At 40.7% G+C, this 26204-nt stretch overlaps 1 protein-coding gene and 1 pseudogene across 1 annotated transcript in view; both read left to right on the forward strand.

The window, feature by feature from the left end:
• The window catches only part of DIS3L2 (DIS3 like 3'-5' exoribonuclease 2), a 375772-nt gene that overhangs the window by 69989 nt on the left and 279579 nt on the right, over positions 1–26204 (forward strand). The window contains 1 exon segment of the mRNA XM_073020137.1: positions 1812–1913. Coding sequence (XP_072876238.1) covers positions 1812–1913 — 102 coding nt within the window.
• LOC103218276 (protein N-terminal asparagine amidohydrolase pseudogene) lies at positions 20389–24558 on the forward strand (annotated as a pseudogene).

Genomic DNA, 26204 nt, shown 5'->3' on the forward strand with positions numbered 1-26204 from the left:
TCTGACTACCTGTACCCTTCTCCCAGTTCCTTTATTTTTCCTCCAGGGATGTTCATTATCTATTTTTCTTTCTTTTTTTTTCTATTACCTATTATTCTTTCTGATGGGTAGAACAAGACTTCTGGCGTTCAAACAAAGAGCTGAAATATTTGGCCTTAAAAAGTGGTTAAAAGAGATGACTCGAACTTTTAATATTGAGCAGTTCCCAAGCTTAGTATCTTTAAAATAAGAGATTCAGCGACAGATCAGTCTTCTGAATGAATCAAGGAAGAGCTGAGTAGTGATGCAGTAGCTATAGATTTTTGTGTGGTCTGAGGTTCAACTGAGCCCTGCTTTCCTTAGTTTCCTGGGATTGTAAGGTGATGGTACTGTCATCCCATCAATCTGAAATCTCTGCGCTGCCAAAGGCTGGTTGTAGCTGCTTATAATAGAGGCATTTCATTGCATATGTTTGACACATGAGTATGGGTTAGGGTGACCTCCAAACAGCCCACTTTTCATTCCAAGGAGGTCTGAGAGATCCTGTTGCTTTTTGAATTGCAAAAGGCAGCAATAGATGGTGATGTGCCATATTTCAGTTGTTCACTCTCTGTTTACTGGCTGTCTCTTCCAGATCTCTCTGAGAAGCTTGTCAAGAGGTCAACTACAGTCATATTTTGTGGCTAACACAGTAGCTTTTCCTCGGGGACTAGGGTGGGGTCGGTTTTGGCAGAGTGTGCAGGCCACAGCTGTCAGCCCATAGCTAAACTGGAAATTGAGCAGAAAAACTGTTCTAGAAGATCTCTAATGGTTTGTAAGTGGAAACTGTAAAAATTGCTGAGCGACTAAAATCTACCCCCCCTGCCTTTTTGATTTGGTGATTTTGGGATATTAATTTTAACTTTAAAGTTTCATAGTAATCACCTTCAGTCCATTGAGTGTTATGTTAAATCTTATCTATGTCAGGTGTCCCTATTAGAAAAATTTGAGTGATGGTTTTCCAGACCCTTTTGCTGTCATCTCCTGTAAGAAAAAGTATTTTACTTCTTTCTTATTCTCTGAAAAAGAGCACATCATATAAACTTGTAGAGAATAGGATAAGAGTACATGTTTGTTGGTGAAACATTTTGAAAATATTTCATTTTCTCAGGAACCCTGACTGCTGCAGAAGGCCTGCATTTCCTTAGCTATTTTGTTTATTTAAAATTACAAAGTAATTTGGATTACTAAGAAGACTCTGGCACCTATTTAAGCCAAGAAGTTGACACTTGGGGAGTTAACTGGGGAGCCACATTATTTAAAGTGGTTTGTTTCTGAGTGAGTGAGGATGAAAGTGTCTGTACCTTGTGTTCATTGTCTGGAGTTCACAGTGGTCCTAAGTCGGCACAGTCGGTAGAGTGTGAAGATCATGTAATGAACCTCATATTACATCTCTTTCTTTCTCTTCTTTGCCCTCTGCTTAGGTCTTCATAAAAACAACCACAACTTACTCTCTCTGCCGCTTTCTTGGGGGGCATTATGAATTTGCTGGTTTCCTCCTAGAGAGCCCAAATCTTAGAACCATTGCTGCTCCTGCCCTCAGTTTGTTTTCTTGCGGGAGATTATATGTTGTTCCTCTTCTGTTCTCTTGCATACCTTCTATTTTTATACTTCCTTGATATGTTAAAAATTCATTTAGTATTAAAAAGGTATCAACATGCTTTGTTTAATACAAAAAAGGATAGCCTAAGAATAACTTGCTGTTTTCTATTTCAGTTATGAAAGCATGCAATCTGTTTTTTGCTTTATGCGTTTTTAAGCTCACTATTGTCTTATTTCTTTTTCCAACCTAGGATGGTGATCGAGACATTTTTATTGATGGGGTTGTTGCCCGTAATAGAGCCTTAAATGGGGATCTGGTGGTTGTGAAACTACTTCCCGAGGAGCAGTGGAAGGTGAGTTAAATTTTCCCTTTCTAATTATAGATTTCTTAGGACCTTTCACGTTCCATGGTGCACCAACAAGGCATCATAAACTGGAGGAGTCACAGACCCCTCAGGCGCTGTGGTAAGATTGGGTGTGATCTTGGAAGCATGCTACTGAATGCTTGGAACTTAGAAGCATCTGCTGGGCAGATTGTGAATCATCTGAGTTGTTCACCCTGCTCCCTCTCTAGTGATCCATCCTCCCTGTCACATGCCTTGCACTGGTTTTTGGTATTCTTTTGAATAAATACTGAGGGCCCATTCAAACTTGGTATGTATTATTTTCCTACATCCTATGCAGGGAGAACTAGAAAGACAAAGCCATGGAGACAGTGGCAGTCCCCACGCATTTCTGCTGCCTCCAGTGGAAAACCCAGGCAATACATATGGAGTTCTGTTGGCCCAGTTTGGTGTTTGGGTGATTGGCAGATAAAAATAGTTTGTCTGTGTTTTTATGAATCAGGGATTTAGTGGCAGAAGAAAATGTTTTTAATATGAGAATATTTTGGGTTTCAGTCTCCATCTATGTCTGTTAATTGGAAAGGAAGATACAGTTTTAGTTTCGATGGCTGTTTTAAATAAAAGTATGGATCAGACATTGGAATGATTTGTGGTGACTATCTTTGAATTGTCATGTAGGATTGGAGACTTGTAAATCTAAGTCTGAGTTTGTCTTCATATCATTTGTTTTATTTGGCTACATTCGTTGGTACTCGAGAATTTGGTGTTCTTCAATAAGATGTGTTATAGAGTAGTGATTAAAAGTATGGTCTTTTAGGCTAGGCTACTTAGATTTGAATCTCATCTCTGCCATTCATCTCTATAACTTTGAGCGAATTGTACAACCTTTCTGCTTCAAAGGTCTCATCTGTAAAATGGGAATAATCATGGTACCTACTTCATAGGTTTGTCATGAGAATTAAATGAGAATACATGTAAAAATTTTAGAATAGTGCCTAAAAATCTTAGAATGGCAGGAACTCAAGAAATGTCCTTATTAGCTTTTCCAGAAAAGATGTGATGTGCACAACTGCACTCCAGCCTGGGCGATGGAGCTAGACTCTGTCTCCAAAAAAAAAAAAAAATGTGATGTGAGGAGCACCATTTTATCTCAGAGCTTTGTTGAGGAATACATTATTTTTAATCTGATACAGCTGAAGTAATTGAATTATAGCTATATGCCAGGTATTCATAGGGTGTAGGGAATTCAGTCATGATTAGGACTGACATAGTTCTTGCCCTCATGGAGCTTATAGTTTAATGGGGACTGCAGGTAGGAAAAGACAGATACTGATCACATTTATACAAATTTAAGTGTAATTTTAATTAATGCTGTGAAGTGCAGGTTTTTTTTTTTCTTTCTTTTTTTAAAATTATACTCAAGTTCTGAGATACATGTGCAGAATGAGCAGGTTTGTTACATAGGTATACATGTGCCATGATGGTTTGATACACCCATTAACCCATCATCTACATTAGGTATTTCTCCTAATGCTATCCCTCCCCTTGCCCCCATCCCCCAACAGGCCCCCTTGTGTGTGATGTTCCCCTCACTGTGCCCATATGTTCTCATTGTTCGACTCCCACTTATGAGTGAGAACATGTGGTGTTTGGTTTTCTGTTCCTGTGTTAGTTTGCTGAGAATGATGGTTTCCAGCTTCATCCATGTCCCTGCAAAGGACATGAACTCATTCTTTTTTATGGCTGCATAGTATTCCATGTGTATATGTGCCACATTTTCTTTATCCAGCCTAACATTGATAGGCATTTGGGTTGGTTCCAAGTCTTTGCTATTATGAATAGTGCTGCAATAAACATATGTGCGCATGTATCTTTATAGTGCAATGATTTATAATCCTTTGGGTATATACCCAGTAGTGGGATTGCTGGGTCAAATGGTATTTCTAGTTCTAGATCCTTGAGGAATCACCACACTGTCTTCCACAATGGTTGAACTAATTTATACTTCCACCAACAGTGTAAAAGCATTTCTATTTCTCCGTATCCTCTCCAGCATCAGTCGTTTCCTGACTTTTTAGTGATTGCCATTCTAACTGGTGTGAGATGGTTGCATTTCTCTAATGACCAGTGATGATGAGCTTTTTTTATATGTCTGTTGGCCACATAAATGTCTTCTTTTGAAAAGTATCTGTTCATGTCCTTCGCCCACTTTTTGATTTTTTTTTTTTCTTGTAAATTTAAATTCCTTGTAGATTCTGGATGTTAGCCCTTTGTCAGATGGATAGATTGCAGAAATTTTCTCCCATTCGGTAGGTTGCCTGTTCACTTTGATGATAGTTTCTTTTGCTGTGCAGAAGCTCTTTAGTTTAATTGAATCTCATTTGTCAATTTTAGCTTTTGTTGCAATTGCTTTTTGTGTTTTAGTCATAAAGTCTTTGCCCATACCTATGTCCTGAATGGTATTGCCTAGGTTTTCTTCTAGGATTTTTATGGGTTTAGGTCTTACATATAAACCTTTAATTCATCTTGAGTTAATTTTTGTATAAGGTGTAAGGAAGGGGTCCAGTTTTAGTTTTCTACATATGGCTAGCCAGTTTTCCCAGCACCACTTGTTAAATAGGGAATCCTTTCCCCATTGCTTGTTTTTGTCAGGTTTGTCAAAGACCAGATGGTTGTAGATGTGTGATGTTATTTCTGAGACCTGTATTCTGTCCCATTGGTCTATATATCTGTGTTGGTACCAGTAGCATGCTGTTTTCATTACTGTAGGCTTGTAGTATGGCTTGAAGTCAGGTAGCATGATGCCTCCAGCTTTGTTCTTTTTTCTTAGGATTATCTTGGCTATACAGGCTGTTTGTTGGTTCCATATGAAATTTAAAATAGTTTTTTTCTAATTCTGTGGAGAGAGTCATTGGTAGCTTGATGGGAATAGCATTGAATCTGTAAATTACTTTGGGCAGTATGACCATTTTCACGATATTGATTCTTCCTATCCATGAGCACAGAATATTTTTCCATTTGTGTCCTCTCTTTCCTTGAGCAGTCATTTGTAGTTCTCCTTGAAGAGGTCCTTCAGATCCCTTGTAAGTTGTATTCCTAGCTACTTTATTCTCTTTGTAGCAGTTGTGAATGGGAGTTTGCTCATGATTTGGTGCTCTATTATTGGTGTATAATAATGCTTGTGATTTTTGCACATTAATTTTGTATCCTGAGACTTTGCTGAAGTTGCTTATCAACTTAAGGAGATTTTGGGCTGAGACGATGGGGTTTTCTAAATATACAATCATGTCATCTGCAAACAGAGATATTTTGACTTCCTCTCTTCCTGTTTGAATACCCTTTATTTCTTTCACTTGCCTGATTGCCCTGGCCAGAACTTCCAATACTGTGTTGAATAGGAGTGGTGAGAAGAGGGCATCCTTGTCTTGTGCCGATTTTCAAAGTAAATGCTTCCAGTTTTTGCCCATTCAGTATGATGTTGGCTGTGGGTTTGTCATAAATAGCTCTTACTATTTTGAGATATGTTCCAATACCTAGTTTATTGAGTGTTTTTAGCATGAAGCGGTGTTGAATTTTGTCGAAGGCCTTTTCTGCATCTATTGAGATAATCATATGGTTTTTGTCATTAGTTCTGTTTATGTGATGGATTACGTTTATTGATTTGCGTGTATTGAACCAGCCTGGCATCCCAGGGATGAAGCCAACTTATCGTGGTGGATAAGCTTTTTGATGTGCTGCTGGATTCAGTTTGCTAGTATTTTATTGAGGATTTTTGCATTGATGTTCATCAGGGATGTTGGCCTGAAGTTTTCTTTTTTTGTTGTGTCTCTGCCAGGTTTTGGTATCAGGATGATGCTGGCCTCATAAAATGAGTTAGGGAGGAGTCTGTCTTTTTCTATTGTTTAGAATACTTTCAGAAGGAATGGTACCGCTCCTCTTTGTACCTCTGGTAGAATTCGGCTGTGAATCCATCTGGTCCTGGACTTTTTTTGGTTGATAGGCTATTAATTACTGGCTCAATTTCAGAACTTGTTATTGGTCTATTCAGGGATTTGACTTCTTCCTGGTTTAGTCCTGGGAGGGTGTATGTGTTCAGGAATTTATCCATTTCTTCTAGATTTTCTAGTTTATTTGTGTAGAGGTGTTTATAGTATTCTCTGATGGTAGTTTGTATTTCAGTGGGATCAGTGGTGATCTCCCCTTTATCATTTTTTTGTTGTGTTTATTTGATTCTTCTCTCTTTTCTTCTTTATTATTCTGTCTTGTGATCTATTTTGTTAATGTTTTCAAAAAACCAGCTCCTGGACTCATCGATTTTTTCGAATGGTTTTTCATGTCTCTATCTCCTTCAGTTCTGCTCTGATCTTAGTTATTTCTTGTCTTCTGCTAACTTTTGAATTAGTCTGCACTTGCTTCTCTAGTTCGTTTAATTGTGATGTTAGGGTGTCGATTTTAAACCTTTCCCGCTTTCTCTTGTGGGCATTTAGTGCTATAAATTTCCTTCTGAAGACTGCTTTAGTTGTATGCCAGAGATTCTGGTACATTGTGTCTTTGTTCTCATTGGTTTCAAAGAACTTATTTATTTTTGCCTTTATTTCATTATTTACCCAGTAGTCATTCAGGAGCAGGTTGTTCAGTTTCCATGTAGTTGTGTGGTTTTGAGTGAGTTTCTTTTTTTTTTTTTTGAGATGGAGTCTCGCTCTGTCACCCAGGCTGGAGTGCAGTGGTGCGATCTCAGCTCACTGCAAGCTCCGCCTCCCGGGTTCATGCCATTCTCCTGCCTCAGCCTCCCAAGTAGCTGGGACTACAGGCGCCTGCCTCCACGCCCGGCTAATTTTTTGTATTTTTAGTAGAGATGGGGTTTCACCGTGTTAGCCAAGATGGTCTCAATCTCCTGACCTCATGATCCGCCCACCTTGGACTCCCAAAGTGCTGGGATTACAGGCATGAGCCACCACACCCAGCCTTGAGTGAGTTTCTTAATGCTGAATTCTAATTTGATTGCACTGTGGTCTGAGAGACTGCTTGTTAAGATTTCTGTTGTTTTGCGTTTGCTGAGGAGTGTTTTACTTCCAATTATGTGGTCAGTTTTAGAATAAGTGTGATGTGGTACTGAGAAGAATGTATATTCTTTTGATTTGGGGTGAAGAGTTCTGTAAATGTCTATTAGGTCCTCTTGATCCCAAGCTGAGTTCAAGTCCTGAATATCCTTGTTAATTTTTTGTCTCATTGATCTATTATTGACAGTGGGGTGTTAAAGTCTCCCACTATTATTGTGTGGGAGTCTAAGTCTCTTTGTAGGTCTCTAAGAACTTGCTTTATGAATCTGGGTGCTCCTGTATTGGGTGCATATATATTTAGGATAGTTAGCTCTTCTTGTTGCATTGATCCGTTTACCATTATGTAATGCCCTTCTTTGTCTTTTTGATCTTTGTTGGTTTAAAGTCTGTTTTATCAGAGACTAGGATTGCAACCCCTGCTTTTTTTTGCTTTCCATTTGCTTGGTAAATATTCCTCCATCTCTTTATTTTGAGCCTGTGTGTGTCTCTGCATGTGAGATGGGTCTCCTGAATACAGCACACCGATGGGTCTTGACTCTTCATCCAATTTACCAGTCTATGCCTTTTAATTGGGGGATTTAGCCTGTTTACATTTAAGTTTATATTGTTTTGTGTGAATTTGATCCTGTCATTATGATGCTAGCTGTTTATTTTTCCCATTAGTTGATGCAGTTTCTTCATAGTGTCGATGATCTTTACGTTTTGGTTTGGTTTTTTTGCAGTGGCTGGTACCAGTTTTTCCTTTGTATATTTAGTGCTTCTTTCAGGAGCTCTTGTAAGGCAAGCCTGGTGGTGACAAAATCCCTCAGGATTTGCTTGTCTGTAAAGGATTTTATTTCTTCTTCACTTATGAAGCTTAGTTTGGCTGGATACGAATTCTGGGTTGAAAATTCTTTTCTTTAAGAATGTTGAGTATTGGCCCCCATTCTCTTCTGGCTTGTAGGGTTTCTGCAGAGAGATCCACTGTTAGTCTGACGGGCTTCCCTTTGTGGGTAACCGGACCTTTCTCTCTGGCTGCCCTTAATATTTTTTCCTTCATTTCAACATTTTTCCTTCATTTCAACTTTTCCTTCATTTGTGACAATTATGTGTCTTGGGATTGCCCTTCTCGAGAAGTTTCTTTGTGGTGTTCTCTGTATTTCCCAAATTTGAATGTTGGCCTGTCTTGCTAGGTTGGGGAAGTTCTTCTGGATGGTATCCTGAAGTATGTTTTCCAACTTGGTTCCATTCTCCCTGTAACTTTAAGGTACACCAGTCAAACGTAGGTTTGGTCTTTTCATATAGTTCCATATTTCTTGGAGGCTTTGTTATTTCCTTTTCATTCTTTTTTCTCTAATCTTGTCATCATGCTTTATTTTATTAAGTTGATCTTCAGTCTTTGATACCCTTTCTTCTACTTGATCAGTTCATCTCTTGATACTTGTATATGCTTCATGAAGTTCTCGTGCTGTGTTTTTTAGCTCCAACAAGTCATTTATGTTCTTCTCTAAACTGGTTATTCTAGTGAGCAATTCCTCTAACCTTTTATCAAGGTTCTTAGCTTTCTTGCATTGAGTTAGTACATGCTCATTTAGCTCGGAGGAGTTTGTTATTACCCACTTTCTGAAGCCTACTTCTATCAGTTCGTCAAACTCATTCTCCGTCCAGTTTTGTTCTTTTGCTGGCAAGGAGTTGTGATCCTTTGGAGAGAAGAGGCATTCTGGTTTTTGGAATTTTCAGCCTTTTTGTGCTGGTTTTTCCTCATCTTTGTGGATTTATTTACCTTTGGTTTTTCCTGTTGGTGACCTTCAGATGGAGTTTTTGCACGGTGATCCTTTTTGTTGATGTTGATGCTATTGCTTTCTGTTTGTTATTTCTCCTTCTAACAGTCAGGCCCCTATTCTGCAGGTCTACTGGAGTTTGCTGGAGGTCCGCTCCAGACCCTGTTTGCTTGGGTATTACCAGTGGAGGCTGCAGAACAACAAAGTTTGCTGTCTCCTCCTTCCTCTGGAAGCTTCATCGCAGAGGGGCACCCACCAGATGCCAGCCGGAGCTCTCCTGTATGAGGTGTCTGTTGACCCCTGCTGGGAGGTGTCTCCGCATCAGGAGGCACAGGGGTCAGGGACCCACTTGAATAGGCTGTCTGTCCCTTATCAGAGCTTGAGTGCTGTGCTGGGAGATCTGCTGCTCTCTTCAGAGCTGGCAAGCAGGAACGTTTGTCTGCTGAAGCTGCTGAAGCTGCACCCACAGCCGACCTTTCCCCCAGGTGTTCTGTCCCACGGAGGTGGGAGTTTTATCTATAAGCCCCTGACTGGGGCTGCTGCCTTTCTTTCAGAGATGCCCTGCCCAGAGAGGAGGACTCTAGAGAGGTAGTCTGGCTATAGGGGCTTTGCAGTGCTGCAGTGGGCTCTGCCCAGCTCGAACTTACTGGTGGCTTTGTTTACACTGCAAGGGGAAAACTGCCTACTCAAGCCTCAGTAAGGGTGGACGCGCCTCCCCCACCAAGCTTAAGTGTCCCAGGTCGACTTCAGCCTGCTGTGCTGGCAGTGAGAATTTCAAGCCAGTGGATCTTAGCTTGCTGGGCTCCATGAGGGTGGAGTCTGCTGAGCTAGACCACTTTGCTTCCTGGCTTCAGCCCCCTTTCCAGGGGAGTGAACGGTTCTCTCTTACTGGTGTTCCAGGTGTCACTGGGATATGAAAAAAAAAAAAAAAAAAAAAACAAACTGCAGCTAGCTTGCTGTCTGCCCAAACAACTGCCCAGTTTTGTGCTTGAAACCCAGGGCCCTTGTGGTATAGGCACCCAAGGGAATCTCCTGGTCTGAGGGTTGCAAAGACCGTGGGAAAAGCATAATATCTGGACCAGAGTGCACTGTTCCTCACAGCACAGTCCGTCATGGCTTCCTTTGGCTAGCAGAGGGAGTTCCCTGACTCCTTGTGCTTCCTGGGTGAGGTAACACCTCGCCCTGCTTTGGCTTGCCCTCTGTGGGCTGCACCCACTGGCTAACCAGTCCTAGTGAGATGAACCAGGTGCCTCAGTTGGAAATGCAGAAATCACCCACCTTCTGCGTTGGTTTCACTGGGAGCTGCAGACAGAAACTGTTCCTATTTGGCCATCTTGTCTGGGAATCCTCTTTTTTCCTTTTGAATTACAGTGAACTTTCCTATTCAGATCCACCTCCCAGCTTCATCCCCAGTTGTTGCCAATTGTTGATATGGTATCCTCCCTGGATTCCTTGAAAGCATAGCTAAGGGCTGGCTTCAGAAGTTCTAGGTATATAGGTTGATTTAGGTCGCTTCGTGTTTTCTTGCATCTAGCCTAGTGATGACCAGGTCCAAGAAGACAAGAGAAGTGTGTTAGGGCCAGGTCAAACCAAAGGAAACATTCCTAGAGGTCATTTGAGGGAGTAAAGAGGCAGCATAGTAATGAAGAAGAGCCAAAGAAAGAACAGAAAGATGGTGGCATCTTTTGACCTAAGACATGAGAATGGTAGAATAGGGAGAAGCAGAAGAATGGTTAGCAAGCTGGGTGGGTCTAGACCAGACCCCAGAGCAGGTATAGGTGCTGACTGGTTGAACATTAGGCATGGAAAGCATACAGTAGAGCACTAGTAGAGCTCTACAAAAGTGGATGAGGTTGCTTAAAAGTGCAAGGCCAAGTTACCTGGCATCCTTTCTGCCTTTGGACCCAGGCAACAGATGGCCAAAATAAGGAAACATATGAATAAGTAAGTCTGTTGCATTGTTTTCCTTGGTTCTCACCCCCTTTATTGGTAAGACAGTCAGCACAGCCTTTCCTGTGCTGTTAGAAGTGCTCTTGCTTCAGGCAGGAAGTCTAAGAAGATGGGGTAGGTTGTTGACCAAAGCTTGGGGGTAGGTTGAGGATTAAAGCGTTTGCTGTTGCTGAGGTCTGGAAGGAAAGGTTTGGGACTTGAGCATTCTTGTTTCTGCCTTGGTGCCTTTTTTTCTTGGACAAAAATCTGTACCTCTTTTAAAACCCAATACAACAAAGTTGTGTTTTTCCCTAGAGTCCTAATTTTATGAATTTCTAGGTCATAAAATTAGCTTAGTGTTATGTATTTCTATAAACTCTTATCTGTTTAGCTCCTACAGAGGGGCTGCTGGCTGCCTCTGAAGCTTTCAGAAGATTTGAAATGTAGAGGGTAGCCCCGGGTTCCTTATTATTTTGTTTCGCTGGAGCTCCTGAGAGTCTTCACAGGGGCTGCCTGACAATTGCTTTTTGTATTAAAGTCAGCCCCATTAGGTATGTCTCTCAGGCCTCATTAGTTAGAATATTTCACAGCTTCTCATTCTGAAGTGGGGGAGTTCTGCTGGCCTTAGCCCACCTGTGATAGTTGTTGGTGACGGGGTCAAAGTAGGGAGAAGAGAATATTCAGACTGTCATCAAGAATCCCTGACGTCCAGAATATAAACATCTCCAAACATACTGGCCAATTGTCTTATAGGTTTGTTAGTACAAAAGCATATTGTTATCAAAGGAATCTGTAGTCACTAGCGTGAGCCAATGTGGATTAATTGGATTATTCATCTTTGCTTCTTTCTGCTTGTTATGCTCACTCCTCTTGGGTATGTAAACTACAGGGCTTTTGGGGTTTTAGAAAAAACAACAGTTCTTTTCGTTGTAGTAGTAAATAGTCAATTTATTTCACAGCATGATTTTTGGCAAAATAGATAGCTGTATGAGTATCAAGCTGTGAGGCAATAATGAAAAATAATTTACTCTTATATAACTCTTTGAAGTTCAGGTTCTTCGACATTTTTACTGTTTCCTTATACTTTTTATTGCAGACATCTGATGAAAGATAGTTGAGGGGCAAATGATAGTTTCTTCCTTTGTCAATTGGGATATTAAGGTACTGTGAGAGTAAGTGGCTGGTTTGAGGACTGAGAGTTTTTGGCAGAACCAGGGACAGAATCCAGATCTCTTGACTTTCAGCTTAATGTCCTTTTCCCCAGATTTTCGAAGTGGAGATCATGTCCCCAAATGGTTAGGAAGCATTGATCCTGACAATTCTGCCTGGAGCAGTTCAAGGTACCCAGTGGCTTCTCATCTGCCATTCATCCTGCCCTGTGCTAGATCCTAGAAATACAAAGTAGAATAGGTCACAGGCTTTGCCCTTCAGGAGTTCATAGGCTGGTTGGGAAGAGAATGGAAACAATTATGGTACGGTTTGCAGGATGGAAACAGAAATACCACATTGTTATGGGAGAAACAAACTCTATTTGAAAGAATTGGGGAAGATTTCATAGAGGTTACATTAGAAGTTAAGGTTTAAAGGATGGGAATAGAGAAAGAGAGAGGATTTATTTTATTTCAAGATGAGAATGATTTGGCAAGAGAGGATTGTGAAAATTTCAGGTTTCAAGGAGGCATGTATGGATCAAAGCTTTCTCTTCCTGCTATACTATTGGCTGAGTATGGCAGCCTCTCTACTAACTCTCCCAGACACTGGAAGAAGCAGGGGGCTCCTAACTCCTCTCAGGATCCTGCCCTCAAGGGAGACTGAAAGGGGGACCATGGCACCCTTTTACAGAGACTCTTGGAACATTGCTGCCTGCTCGGTAAACTCTTGTTTGCCATTTATTTGATCTTTGCCCTGCTTCTTCCATTCTCTTTCCTTTTCTTCATCAAGTTCACCTCCCATAACCATAGCCCATACTTGTCTTTCATCTTTTGGTTAATCGTAATGAGTTTATTCTATTATTTTCCTTCTCTTAATACCCCAATACAGTAAATTACAAATATGCATGTATAAACTCTGTGGGTGCTAATAACAACTGCTAACTTATTGGTGCTTACTGTGTACCAGGTGCTATATTTAGTGCCTTGTACTATTCTTTTGTATGTTGTTAACTCTATCCCAATTTTGTGAATGAGAAAACTGGGGCTTAGTTTAAACATCTTATTTAGGGAACATATAACTAAGGAGTAACAGAGTGGAATTCAGATTTACATCTCCTGGCTTCATGATCACATTGTTATTTGTTATTCCAGAGATATCAAGGAGAGAGTTATTTGATCTGTAGACAGATATTGTCAGGTGTCATAAAAATTAACACACATTTAGAAAATAACAATATATGCTTTAGCATTAGGTAATAGGTAATATCTTAAGTTGCCATCAAGAAGATGACTGTATCAGTTGATATAACTAAAAGCTTAGTGTTAGTCTCAGAAAAGAAACAATTCAGAAAATATTAATTAGAATTCTAGTGGTTGTATCTTAGGACTGGAGAGGTATGATAGGACATTATGGAGACAGGTGTTGAGAATGAGGGAGAACCTTAACGGATACCTGCCCTAGACAGTGGAGCTGACCCAACAATAAAAGTCAAATCAGAGTTGCAGCTTGCTATTCAAGGCGAAGAGTCAAAGGGGTTACAGACCCAGATGCCATTCCTGCAGATCGCAAATTCATAGTACTTGGATGCACGGGTATTCAAAAGGCAAGTAGGCAGTTGTCATTTAGGAGGAAGTGGGTCCTACTGGGGCTTTGGGACAGGGTGCTAAGTTCAGAAATGTGGGACTGTTTTCTTATAAGCAGAGTGGTAGAAGCAGCCACTGGGCTAGTAGTCAAGGATAGGATTTGATCCTCAAGCTAGGAGAATTGACTAGAGTCATATTGGGAGCAAGAACCAAAGCAGAGGACCAGCCTTGAGAGCCAGAATTCTGAGTCTTTTTTTGGTTGTACCAAAGGAGTCCTGGGAGCGCAGAATTCAGCTGTGGTGTCTTAGTTGATGCAGCCGTAGTGATTGGCTCAGAGAAAATAAGAGTAAAAGAGGCTGACAGAGCATATCAAAATTACACTCAATCGGCAAAACAACGTGATACGGAACCTACCTAGCAAAAGAGGTGGATTTCAAATGAATCTTTTACTCATTGGAACTTTGTTAAAAATATAGTAAGACAGGCAGGAATCTACTTGATACATTGATACCTGTTGGAAACCTAATAATGCTAGGGACTCATTTATTTCTCCCACATGTATTTGTGCAGCACCTGCAGGGTACTGAGAGGATAGAGTGGGAATAAATCAGTCAAGTACTTTGTTAGCAAATCTAAATTTCTCTTAAGATGGGATTATTTCACTTAACTTACAGCAGAGCAAAGTCTATATATGATTTAAGGAGGTAGGGTTCAGCAAGGGAATAATAGATGTATAGTTATTTCGGAAGAGATTGGCACTGAAAGAAAGAAATAACTCGAGTTTGAAAGAATAAAGGAAGTGTTGATAGGAGTGACTACTCTTGTTCTAAATTAAACAAATGTAGAAATCAAAGTGCACATTTAATCCCTAATTTTCAATGGTTGTTTCAAACCTCCTTATGGTCACATGAAATTGGTCTAGTACAGTAAATTGTTTCCTTTGACACCTAAGTTTTCCTTCAAGTGATTGTTTTAAAGTTTTGTGTTCCAAGTTCTTTAAATATGCACCCATCATACTAGATTATATTTAATCCATTCTCTTACATAACCACTATCATTTTGGATTGCTTTCAATTCCAGTGGAATTAGAATTTCTTAGAACTGTTTAGTTTCTTGGCCTGCATGGCAGGCCTAAAAGAGACTTGGAAGGTACTCAATGATGGGAGGGCAAGGTCTTTGGAACCTCCATCAAGAGTAGTATGGTAGGTGAGGTATATCCACTAACATGATCAGATTTTCCCAAGATTGCTATATACACAGACTATTTTTAACAGTCATCTTTTTTTCTTCATTACTGCCAGCTCTGGATGAAATACTTCAGGTTCTTGCCTGCTTTAAACATGCCCTCAGATCTCTGTAATTCAAGTTGAAATGTCTGAAATAAGGAAAGTATTGTTTTAGGATAGAGTAGCTTATTTATGCTGGGAAACTCCCAGTTAATATTTCAGGGTTATTTTCTAGAAAACTAATTTATCTCTCCTTAACCCCATGGAGATGTTTTGGTGAAAACCACATTTATTGTAATGAATGAGTTAATGTAGATAAAATACTTAAGGCAGTGATGGCACATTCTAAGTGCTCGAGAGATGTCAGGTATTACTACTGTTAGTCTTAGAAATGAGGACCAAGAACATGGTTTAGCCACAACACATGATAACTCAGGTTTACTTTTTCTAGCTCTTGAATGTACCACATTTACTGAAAGAAGACAAAATATTCACGTAAAATGTTGGTGTCTTAGTACGTGTTTCTTTGAGTCATCTGCCTTGCTGAACAACTGTATGATAGGCAAGGTTATACTCTGGAATTATGTGGTTTATTTCTTACTCATGCTCACTGCCCATCAAGATCATCTAGGGGCTTTGCTTTGCATTATCTTTACTCCAGACCCCAGGATGGATGGAACATAGACCATCAGAAGTGCTCCGTTTCTCTGTGGCAGAAGGAAACAGAGCCAAGGAGGGCCACATTTAAAATGCCCCTGTCCAGAAGTGATGGAGTCACTTCTGCCCGTAGCTCATTGGCAAGAATGAGTCACGTGACACCACCCAACCACAAGAGGACCAAGAAGTGCAGTCCTACCAAATGTCTGCAAGTAGGGATGTAACAGGACGTATCTGGTAAACTGTGCTAATGACTCTCACACTGGACTAATTAGATGCATTATGTATTGCATTCCTGGCTAGCCATCTGGAAAGCATATGACACTGGTCATGGCAAAAGCTTCAGTATTGCTTACTACAAATATATCCCCACTCTTGAAAGTAGAATTCAGAAGGAACCTGAAAATGTTCTGGTTGGTCTGTCTCTAAGATCACCCTCAGTCATGTAATTATTGCTTTAAAGTACAGGGTATGATAACAAGTAAATTTGTTGATTTTGTAATTAAGTTAATGGTGTAGTGGTACAGTTTTTGTAAGTGAAAGGCAAGGAAGTTATATTTTAAGGAAACGTACTGACATTTACTTGGTAATATTTATAAACCATAGAGAGTTTATCATTAATATAGTATTATGATATTGCTGCTTGCTACTGCTATTGTTCAAATTCTCATTTTTTATTAAAATTTTAGTAGACTTTTATCTTATAGAAACTAGTAATGATTTAGGGCATATACATAACTGTCTTGTGAATTTAGGCAGTATTATGTACTGCATTGGAGACTTCTGAAAATATGGTAGAGTTGGAAAACTACAGATACTATTTTATTTTTGAGCTTAAAATGCAAGCTAGGGATATAAAGTGGCAAGAGATGAGGCCAGGCTGGCAGATGGAGAGGCAGGGGTGGTGGTGGTGGTGTCATATTGTGAAAGGTCTAACTGTGTAAGAGAGTTCAGTTGTTATGTAGTCACTGGGGAGTCACTGAATGATTTTGAGGAAGGTGACATAGTCACATTGTATATTAAATATCATTGTGGTGGTAGGGTGTGAAGGACTTAAAGGAAAGGGGCAAAATTGGTGGGAGACTGAAAAGAAAATTATGTATTGAGAGTCCCAGTGAGAGATGAAGTCACAGTGCCCATGTGAAATACAAGGAGGAGATGAATTTAAGACTGTTTAATAAGCTAGAACATGGTGATGGATTATAGGAAGAAGCTGTGATGACTTCTATGTTAGGCTCAGGTAATTGAGGGAATGGTGGCACCCTTTGCCAAGATAGAATTTAGGAAGGGGAACAAGGACAGAAGTTAGAGTAGGATGATAAACTTGTTTAGACATGTTGAGTTTGAGATGCCTGGGGACATACAAGTATATAAAGCTAGAAGGCATTTAGATATTAGGATTTAGATTTCAGAAGTCAGAACTTGGCTAGAGGTAGAGATTTGGGTGTCGTCAATTGCACTTGAATAAATGGACATTTTATAGAGAAATAAAAGAAGACCTCTGAGGATAGAGCCTGAGGAATACCAAAACTTAGTGGGTATGCAGAAGAAGAGGATCTAGGAAAGAAAGCTGAGAAGTGGTGGCCAGCAAGGAAGGAGGAACAGCAACAGGGACTGATGTGCCAGAAACCAAGCTGATGAGCCTTGGAAGGAGGAGAAAGTGCCCTGTTGCTTATATGCCCAGTGAGAAGGTCTCCTGAGAAGTTAGCTTTGACTAACGTGGAGCCATCTGTGACATTGATCAGAACATTTTTAATGGGAGTAGAGAAGGCAGAAACCAAACCACAGTGAGTGAAGGAGTGCATGAAGGAGACAGAGAAAGGGTAGTGATTTAAGAATAAGAGGCACAGAGATGCTGTTTTTTGTTCTGGTATGAGAGAAACTTGACTTAAATATGATATCCTAAGCCAGATTTCTTAAAGGCAGGGCTTCAGATGGAGATTTTCACTTAAGTAGTGTATATTTGTGAAAAATTTCTGATCTATATCAAATTACTTAACATTTAATTAGGAAAATCATGGCCCAGATCAAAAGTTAGAATTTGAGAACAGCACTGAGAATGAACTAGTTATAAAGCTGGAAGAAGTTGGGAATGGCTAGTAAGACAGTGAACTGACCATGCAGCACACAGCTGAGGGAGAAACATTTCAAAATAGGCCCCAGAGGAAGCCAGATCAGGTTTTAGGAGCAAATGCACTGGGGACGATTGGCCATAAGAAGGGATCTCCCTGTGGTGATTTTTGAGAGCATAGGAACCTTTCTAAAACAGGAGTTGGCAAACTTCTTCTGTAAAGGGCCAGATAGTAAATGTTTTAAGCTCTGTAGGCCGTACAGTTCTGTCACAACTACTCAACTCTGCCATTGTAACAGGAAAGCAGCCACAGACTTTATGTAAATGAATAACCACAGCTAAGTTTCAATAAAACTTTGTTGACAAAAACAAGTGGATTTGGCCTGTGAGTTATAGTTTACCAACCCCAATCTAGAGGCATTATCACACTTCATGAAGGACTTCGTTCCGCCCCAGTAAGGAACCCGGTGAGGCTAGACACAGACGCCTTATTCTCACCCCTAAAGGGCTTGCAAACTCTGCTGGGAAATGTCTCACTATTTAGGCTCCATCTCATAATTCAAGCTTGTAGTTCTCGAGTCTTTTGATTTTAAATCAGAAAATGTTAAGGAGTCTCTATCTCTGTGGGTGTTTGAGTAGTTGACTGGATTCTATATTTTGTTTTTTAGAGTTTTTTCTTTAATAATGTGTATGAATATTGAGCTTACAACTTATTAACAATTCTATATGTATTTGCTTTAGATCCTTTTCAATCAGATTAGAAATGGATCCTGAAGATTAAGGTGTAAGTAATATTTGTGGAAATAGGAAATTGAATAGGGAGTACATTGTCCATCTTAACTTTCTGGCATGGCTCTCTCTCTTTACTGCTGCTTGTGCCTGCTTCTCATGTACTTCGTCATCCAGTGTCCTGGGGCCTCTACCCTTATGCTTCAGGCGTTTTTGCCATTCTCTTGAGCAGTGAGTAGCATGAATTCGTGTTTGCAGTGATCAGAGAAAAGATAAGTAGTTTTCCACATAGTCCTTTTTAGATGCCAAACTGGCACCATTTGTGTCACCAGAAAAATTGTCAGAGGTACAGGATATAGGATATAGTAGTACAGACTAGTACCAAGTTAGCTAAAGGTCAGTGCTCTTAGGCAAGTGACAAAGGTTATTTCAAGAGTATAATGCTACAAGTAGGAAGTGAATTCAGAGTCAGGAACCTAAGAGGTTTCTAACAGATTGGAGCATAGAAAATGAGAGTGATTGAGATAAATGGTTTAGAATAGGAGTCCCTAACCACCAGACCATGGACTAGTATTTCGTCTATGTTTACAGCCACTCCCCATTGCTCACATCACTCCCTGAGCTCCGCCTCCTGTTAGATCAGCAGCGGCATTAGATTCTCACAGGAGCGCTAACCCTATTGTGAACTTCGCATATGAGGGATCTAGGTTGTGTGCTCCTTTTGAGGATCAAATGCTTGATGACCTGTCACTGTCTCCTGTCACCCCCAGATGGAACTGTCTAGTTGCAGGAAAACAAGCTCAGGGCTCCCACTGATTCTACATTATGGCGAGTTGTATAATTATTTCATTATGTATTACAATGTAATAATAATAGAAATAAAGTGTACAATAAATGTAATGTGTGTGAATCATCCCAAAACCGTGCCCCTGGTTTGTGGAAAAATTGTCTTCCATGAAACCGGTCCCTGGTGCCAAAAAGTTGCGGACCGCTGGTTCAGAATATAGGCTGTCAGCAAGGAAGGGGCCTCATCCACTTATGCAGTGCCTCCTTCAGACTTAGACTGAGTGCCTATTATGAGTCAGGTGTAGTCCTATATCTCAGGAATACAGTAAGGCATAAAATAGGGTCCTGATTGCATCTAAACCATGGAACATAGAAAATGATTGCTTGCTCAGTTCTCCCAATGATGGTACTTAAGTAGTGCCATTCCAGATGGAAAGTAGAGCCATAATTTATTATTTATTATTTATTTTTTTGAGACAGTCTCACTCTGTCACCCAGGCTGGAGTGCAGTGGCGCGATCTCAGCTCACTGCAACCTCCGCCTCCTGGCTTCAAGCGATTTTCCTGCCTCAGCCTCCTGAGTAGCTGGGATTATAGGCATGTGCCACCACACCCGACTAATTTTTGTATTTTTTTGTTGTTGTTGTTGTTAGTAGAGACAGGGTTTCACCATGCTGTTCAGTCTGGTCTTGACTCCTGACCTCGTGATCCACCTGCCTTGGCCTCTCAAGGTGCTGGGATTACAGGTGTGAGCCACTGCACCCGGCCATGTAGTTGTTATTTATTACATGTAATGGATGTCTTGGTGTATGGGGGCTTAATTCTCCTGGGAACTCAGGTTGAAAAAATCAGTCTAGTGGAGCAATAATAGAGTGGTAAGTGCAGTGATAGAGAAAAAGTCCTAGGTGTCATGGGAGTGTGCAATAGGGATACCCAGCTAGCTTACAGAGGGCCAGGGAATGCTTTCTGGAAAGGAATTTTGGGAAGAAATGAAGTCTGAATGGAAAACTGTAAACCATGTGGAGAATAGAGAAAGCTTGATGGAAAAGAGAGACTAACCTTCTCTAAGTCCAAAAAGTTTTAAAAATATAGCTAGAGGGGAGATTTTGAGAAGATTGGTGACCAGAGATAAGGTCTTATCAGCTTCTTACTGGGCACTGACAAAGCCAGATCGCAGACAGTCAGACCCAGTGTCTTACTGGTCTCAGTTTTGTGCTCCTGTAACAAAATACCTGAAACTAGGTGATTTATAAAGAATAGACATTTATTTTCTCATAGTTCTGGAGACTGGAAAGTCAAAGATCAAGGCACTGGCAGGTTCAACTGCCTGGTGAAGGCAGCATCCTCCAGAGGGAAGGAAGGCTGTGTTCTCACATGGCAGAAAGTGGAACAGCAAGTGGGCCAACCACTCTGTGAAGCCTCTTTTATAAGGGCCTGACTCCCATTCATAAGGGAGGAGCCCTCATGATATCATCATCTTTTAAAGGCCTCATTTTTTTTTTTTTTTTAAAACAGAGTCTCGCTCTGTTGCCCAGGCTGGAGTACAGTGGTGCGATTTCGGCTCACTGCAACCTCCACTTCCTGGGTTCAAGCAATTCTCCTGCCTCAGCCTCCCGAGTAGCTGGGATTAGAAGCGCCCACCACCATGCCCAGCTAATTTTTGTATTTTTTTTTTTTTTGAGACGGAGTCTCGCTTTGTCACCCAGGCTGGAGTGCAATGGCGCGATCTCGGCTCACTGCAAGCTCCGCCTCCCGGGTTCACGCCATTCTCCTGCCTCAGCCTCCGAGTAGCTGGGACTACAGGCACGCACCACCATGCCCGGCTAATTTTTTGTATTTTTAGTAGAGACAGGGTTTCACCGTGTTAGCCAGGATGGTCTCGATCTCCTGACCTCGTGATCCGCCCGCCTCGGCCTCCCAAAGTGCTGGGATTACAGGTGTAAGCCACCGCGCCCGGCCTATTTTTGTATTTTTAGTAGAGACGGGGTTTTGCCATTTTGACCAGGCTGATCTCAAACTCCTGACTTCAGGTAATTCGCCTGCCTCGGCCTCCCAAAGTGCTGGGATTACAGGCGTGAGCCACTGCACATGGCCATTCACTTCTTAATACCATAACATTGGTGACACCTGAATTTTGGAGGGGACACATTCAAATCATGTTACCCAGTCTCACTGGATGAATGCTATCTAAGATGAGCTGGATGCTGTCACGGCACTTGGTGCATGGTCATTTCTTTTCCTTGAAATTATGATGCGCTATCTTTAGTCTAAAAGCACTGTAGTCTCAGGTCCTTTGGGATAAGATATGGTGTCTTTTGAAAGTGAGGAGGTTGAGCCTGGATATATTGGCTTTGGGCTTTCTGCTTGTCCCTTCTAATACATACTTGGTGTTGGGTGTGGTTTTCCTTTTGGGGTAATTTGGATTATTGCCACTCAAAGTGTGGTCCATGTACTAACAGCATGGAAGAATCTCAGGCCCAAGACCCACTGAATGAGAATCTGCATTTTAACGAGATCCCCACGTGATTTGTATGACCATTACATTTTGAGAAGCACTGATGTGGATGAGTAGGTCTTTTTTGCTCTTATGATAAAAATTAGTTTGTCACTATAGAGAAAGGAGGAACTTGTATATGACATTATTATAGCTGGTCCTGGAGGAGAGTCATGGGTGCAATGTAACTTGTTGGGGCTTCAGAGGTTTCAAGTAATGATAATGATTTCCTTGTTTTAGACTCGGGATCCCTCACTCTAACCCTTCACCCCCTTCTCCAGTTAGCTCTAGCAGTTGAAGGATATATTGTTCTTGTAGTTGGAAAAACCCACTGATTAGTTTGTTGAAAAGAGATAGATTTTAGAATTTCTTGAGTTATTTTTATCCCACTAAGTGTTCTGTAACCTACCTCCTTCCCATTTTGGGGAGATCATTTTGTTTATTATTATTTTTTTTAAGATGGGGTCTTGCTGTATTGCCCAGGCTGGTCTCGAACCCCTAGGTTCAAGCTGTCCTCCTGCCTCGGCTTCCCAAAATGCTGGGATTACAGGCATGAGCCACCATGCTCAGCCTTGGAGTTCATCTTAATATTAAGTTCAGATAATCATGTCATTTTTGTCTTACTGGACTCCAGCTTCACTCTTTTTTTTCCAGAAGGGGATTACCTGTTACATTATGTTTAATACATGTTTGTCACAAACTTTCTATTTGAGACCCACTTTTAGTAGCTTTCAGCATAGTTTGAAGTCTTTTTGACAAGTAAATTTACAGATTATGGCAGTTATTTCAATATACAGAATTTTTGTATCTTGAAACACTTGAAAGTGTAAAGCACCTCCTCATAACTTGAGTATTACTATTTTTCCATTTGGCCTGTGCTACTGCAAAATGATATGCTAGTGCATCAAGTGGGATTAGAAAGAAAAAGAAGATAGCTGCTCTTTCTATAGTTGATAGTGTAAAGAACTAGAAGAGGAAAATGTAAAGAAAAACAGTCTGCAACTTTAAATGACTATATTTGAGGTTTATCAAAAAGATAAACTGTTTTTTAATAAATGAGGCACCTGCATTATCAAAATGATTTATTATTTGTAATTGGAATTATCTTTTCATCCAGACTTTGGTAAGAGGTGGTTAGATTATGCCAAAAAGTGATTAACATTTTAAAAAATTGAGATAAAATTCACATAACATAAAATTCACCATTTTAATAATTTTAAAGCATACAGTTTTGTGATTTTAGTATATTTACAATGTTGTGCAACCTTCACCACCATCTAATTCCAGAACATTATTCACCCCCAAAAGAATCCCTGTGCCCATTAAGCAGTAGTCACTCTCTGTTCGCCTTCTTCCTAGATGCTGGTAACCACTAATCTGTTTTCTGTCTCTATGGATTTTCTTATTCTAGACATTTTATATAAATAGAATTGTACAATCTTTGTCGTTTTGTGTTTGTGTTCCTTCACTTAGCATGTTTTCAGGGTTCTTCCATGTTGTAGCATATATCAGTACTTCATTTCTTTTTGTGGCAGAATAACATTCCATGTGTGGACATGCCACGTTTTGTTATCCTTTCATCAGTTGATGAACATTTGGGTTGTTTCTACTTTCTGGCTATTATGCTGTTGCGAACATTCATGCACAAGGTTTTATATAAGCACATGTTTTCACTTCTTTTGAGTATTTGCGTAGGAGTGGAGTTATTGGGTCACGTGGTGACTCCATGTTTAACAAAAATGATTTTTAAAATAACGATGACTGAAAGATACTGTCCCCAAAGTTTTCTGACCCCAAAGAAATTAGTCTTATGAATATATAAACAAGTTAAGCCCTAAAATTACTTGTTTTCTTTGGCATTTTGTCTACTATATGAGCTGCAGTTGTGTTGCTCCTGTTTCTTTTCACACGCAAGTCACCATTTTGGACATTTCAGAATGGAACCCCTCTATCTCCTGGACTGTGAATTTGATGGTCCTTTGCTGTATTATTTTATGAGTTACTTCTGGAGCATCAAAAGTCCTCTCTTAAAAAAAAATCTTGTGGGTACTTAATAAGAGTTGTATATGCCCAAAATGTGTTTGCTCCTGTTGTTGAAGGAGGTTGTTTATTATCGTTGTTGTTATAGTGTGTTATTGAATATAGTTTAGGAACTCAAGTAGCTTAGTTACCTAATATAAATACTATTGGCAGGGGCGGCGGGCGGCCCGGGGCTGCGCGGGGGCGGGGTGCCGCCTCCCTGGGCCTGCCTGGGCAACCGCCTCCGCGATGCCGCTGCTTCTCGAGGGGAGGCGAGTGCGGCTGTCACAGTCCTCGCCCACGCTGCTGCGTCCGAGCCCACTCTCCTTTGGAGGAAAGAGCCAGACTTCTCAGAGGTCAGTCTCTTCAAGAAGTGGGACCCCAGGGCCTTCTGTGTGTTCAGCAAAGAGAGCTTGCAGTGACCTCCCCGAAGAATGGCTCCATCTCCATTCTGGGTTCTGATGATGCCACTACTTGTCACATTGTGGTCCTGAGGCAAACAGGTAATGGGGCCACCTGCTTGACACATTGTGACGGAACCGACACCAAAGCTGAATTCCCCTTGATCATGAACTCCATAAAATCCTTTTCCGACCACGTTCAATGTGGAAGGCTGAAAGTGCACCTCGTTGGAGGCTTCAGTGAGGACAGGCAGTTGTCACAAAAACTCACTCATCAACTTCTTAGTGAATTTGACAGGCAAGAAGATGACATTCACTTAGTGACATTATGTGTGACAATTAAATGACTGGGAAGAAAACGAAAACCACTTTCCAATAATCTATGGCATTGCTGTCAACATTCAGACTGCAGAGATTTACAGAGCCTCCTTTCAAGATCCGGGTCTGGAGGAGCAGCTGCGTGCCGCGCGAACTTTAGCAGGAGGACCAGTGATTAGCATTTACGATGCAGAGACAGAACAACTTCGCAGAGGACCGTACTCCTGGACGCCATTTCCACATGTGGATTTCTGGTTGCAGCAAGATGACAAGCAAATGCTAGAGAATCTTTCTACTTCACCTCTGGCTGAGCCGCCCCACTTTGTTGAATTTATTAGATCTACCTTGATGTTTTTTTTAAAAAATACCCATCTCCAACTAACACACTGTTTCCTGGAAATAAAGCCCTACTCTACCAAAAAAAAAAAAAAAAAAAAAAAAAAAAAAAAAAAAAAAAAAAGAATTACTAGGTCAAAAGATAAGAAATTATTCAAATGGATTCTGTGTGCTACCAGGTTGCTGTGGTCTGAATGTATCCCCAGAATTCGTGTTAGAAACATCATCTCAAACACACCAGCGTTGGCAGATGTGGAGTCTTTTGGGAGGTGTTTAGGTCATGAGGGTAGAGCCCTATTGAATGGATTATAAATAAAAGGGCTTGCAGAATTGGGTTTTCTTACTCTTGCCCTTCTGCCTTCCGACTTCTACCTTCTGTCCACATGATGACTCAGCAAGAAAGCCCTCACCAGATGCTGATGCGTTAATCTTGGACTTCCCAGCCTCCAGAACTGGGGAGATAGTCTGGACACAGGGAAAACCTGAGACCAGGTTTTTATCCATTCTTTAATTAAATAATTAAAAGAGATAAACAAATTTGCTTTTATTTCTTTAACTTTTACTTTTTGGCTTTCCATTCATCCTGTGACCTTGTTGATATTTTAAATGTTGGTTTTATCATCTTCAGTATTGTCTGTTTCTCATATGTGTTATTTCTGTGTTTGGCACTTTGCTTTGGGCATAGTGCCACTTGTGTGTGCCTAAGGCTGGATTTGTGTCCTCATGGTATTAACTCTCAAGTCAGGGACATAGACATATTTCTGTAAGCATACACATCCTTGTTTTGTGCAGACTTTTCTTTCATGCTCATGTTTCTTTTCCTTTTGTTTGTAGCCAGACATTTTGGACCCAATGTCTATTTCTCACTAGTGATGTGGATTCTGCAGTTTGTTTTCTACCCCAGCTTTCTACCAAAGTTGTTCTTTTCATGGTTGTCACTGATTTCCTACCTGTTTTCATTGGTTGTTTTCTTAGTTTTCATTTTCCTTGAGCTTTCTACAGTGATTTAAGACCATTGATTTCCATTTTCTTTGTAATAACCTCTCATTAGTTCTATGGCCCGGTTCTGTTTCTTCTATTCAGTGTGTTTTTTTTGTTGTTGTTGTTGATTTCTCTCTTTTCTCCACTTAGTTGTAGACACTTCTTTTTTCTTTTTTTGAGATGGAGTCTCGCTCTGTTGCCCAGGCTGTAGTACAATGGCATGATCTTGGCTCACTGCAACCTTTGCCTTCTGGGTTCAAGCAATTCTCCTGCCTCAGCCTCCTGAGTAGCTGGGTTTACAGGTGCACCACCACGTCCAGCTAATCTTTTTTTTTTCTTTTTCTTTTTTACTTTTTTTTTTTTTTAAGGAGAGATGGGGTTTTGCCACGTTGGCCAGGCTCTCAAAATCCTGACCTCAGGTTTTCCACCCACCTTGGCCTCCCAAAGTGTTGGGATTACAGGCATGAGTCACTGCGCCCAGCCAGTTGTAGACATTTCTTAAGCTTCTAGCCTATGTCCTCTTTTCTTTCTTTACATTCTTTTCCAGATAGGTCTTTATGTACTTTCCTAGTTTAAACTGACACTTCTATTTGGAGGATTTCCACCATCCATTTGTTTATTTGACATTTTTTGATTGGCAGCTTTGTACGTGGCACTGGCCTGGGTCCTGGAGATACAAAGATGAACACACTTTGACTACCCTCGATGAACTTGGAGACCATTGCAGAAATCAGATGTGTAGACAGAGAGCCACATTGCTGTGTGATACGTTTCTTAACCCTGATGTGAACACAGAGAT

The sequence above is a fragment of the Chlorocebus sabaeus genome, chromosome 10, assembly GCF_047675955.1.
Source record: "Chlorocebus sabaeus isolate Y175 chromosome 10, mChlSab1.0.hap1, whole genome shotgun sequence".
NCBI classification, from domain to species: Eukaryota; Metazoa; Chordata; class Mammalia; order Primates; family Cercopithecidae; genus Chlorocebus; species Chlorocebus sabaeus.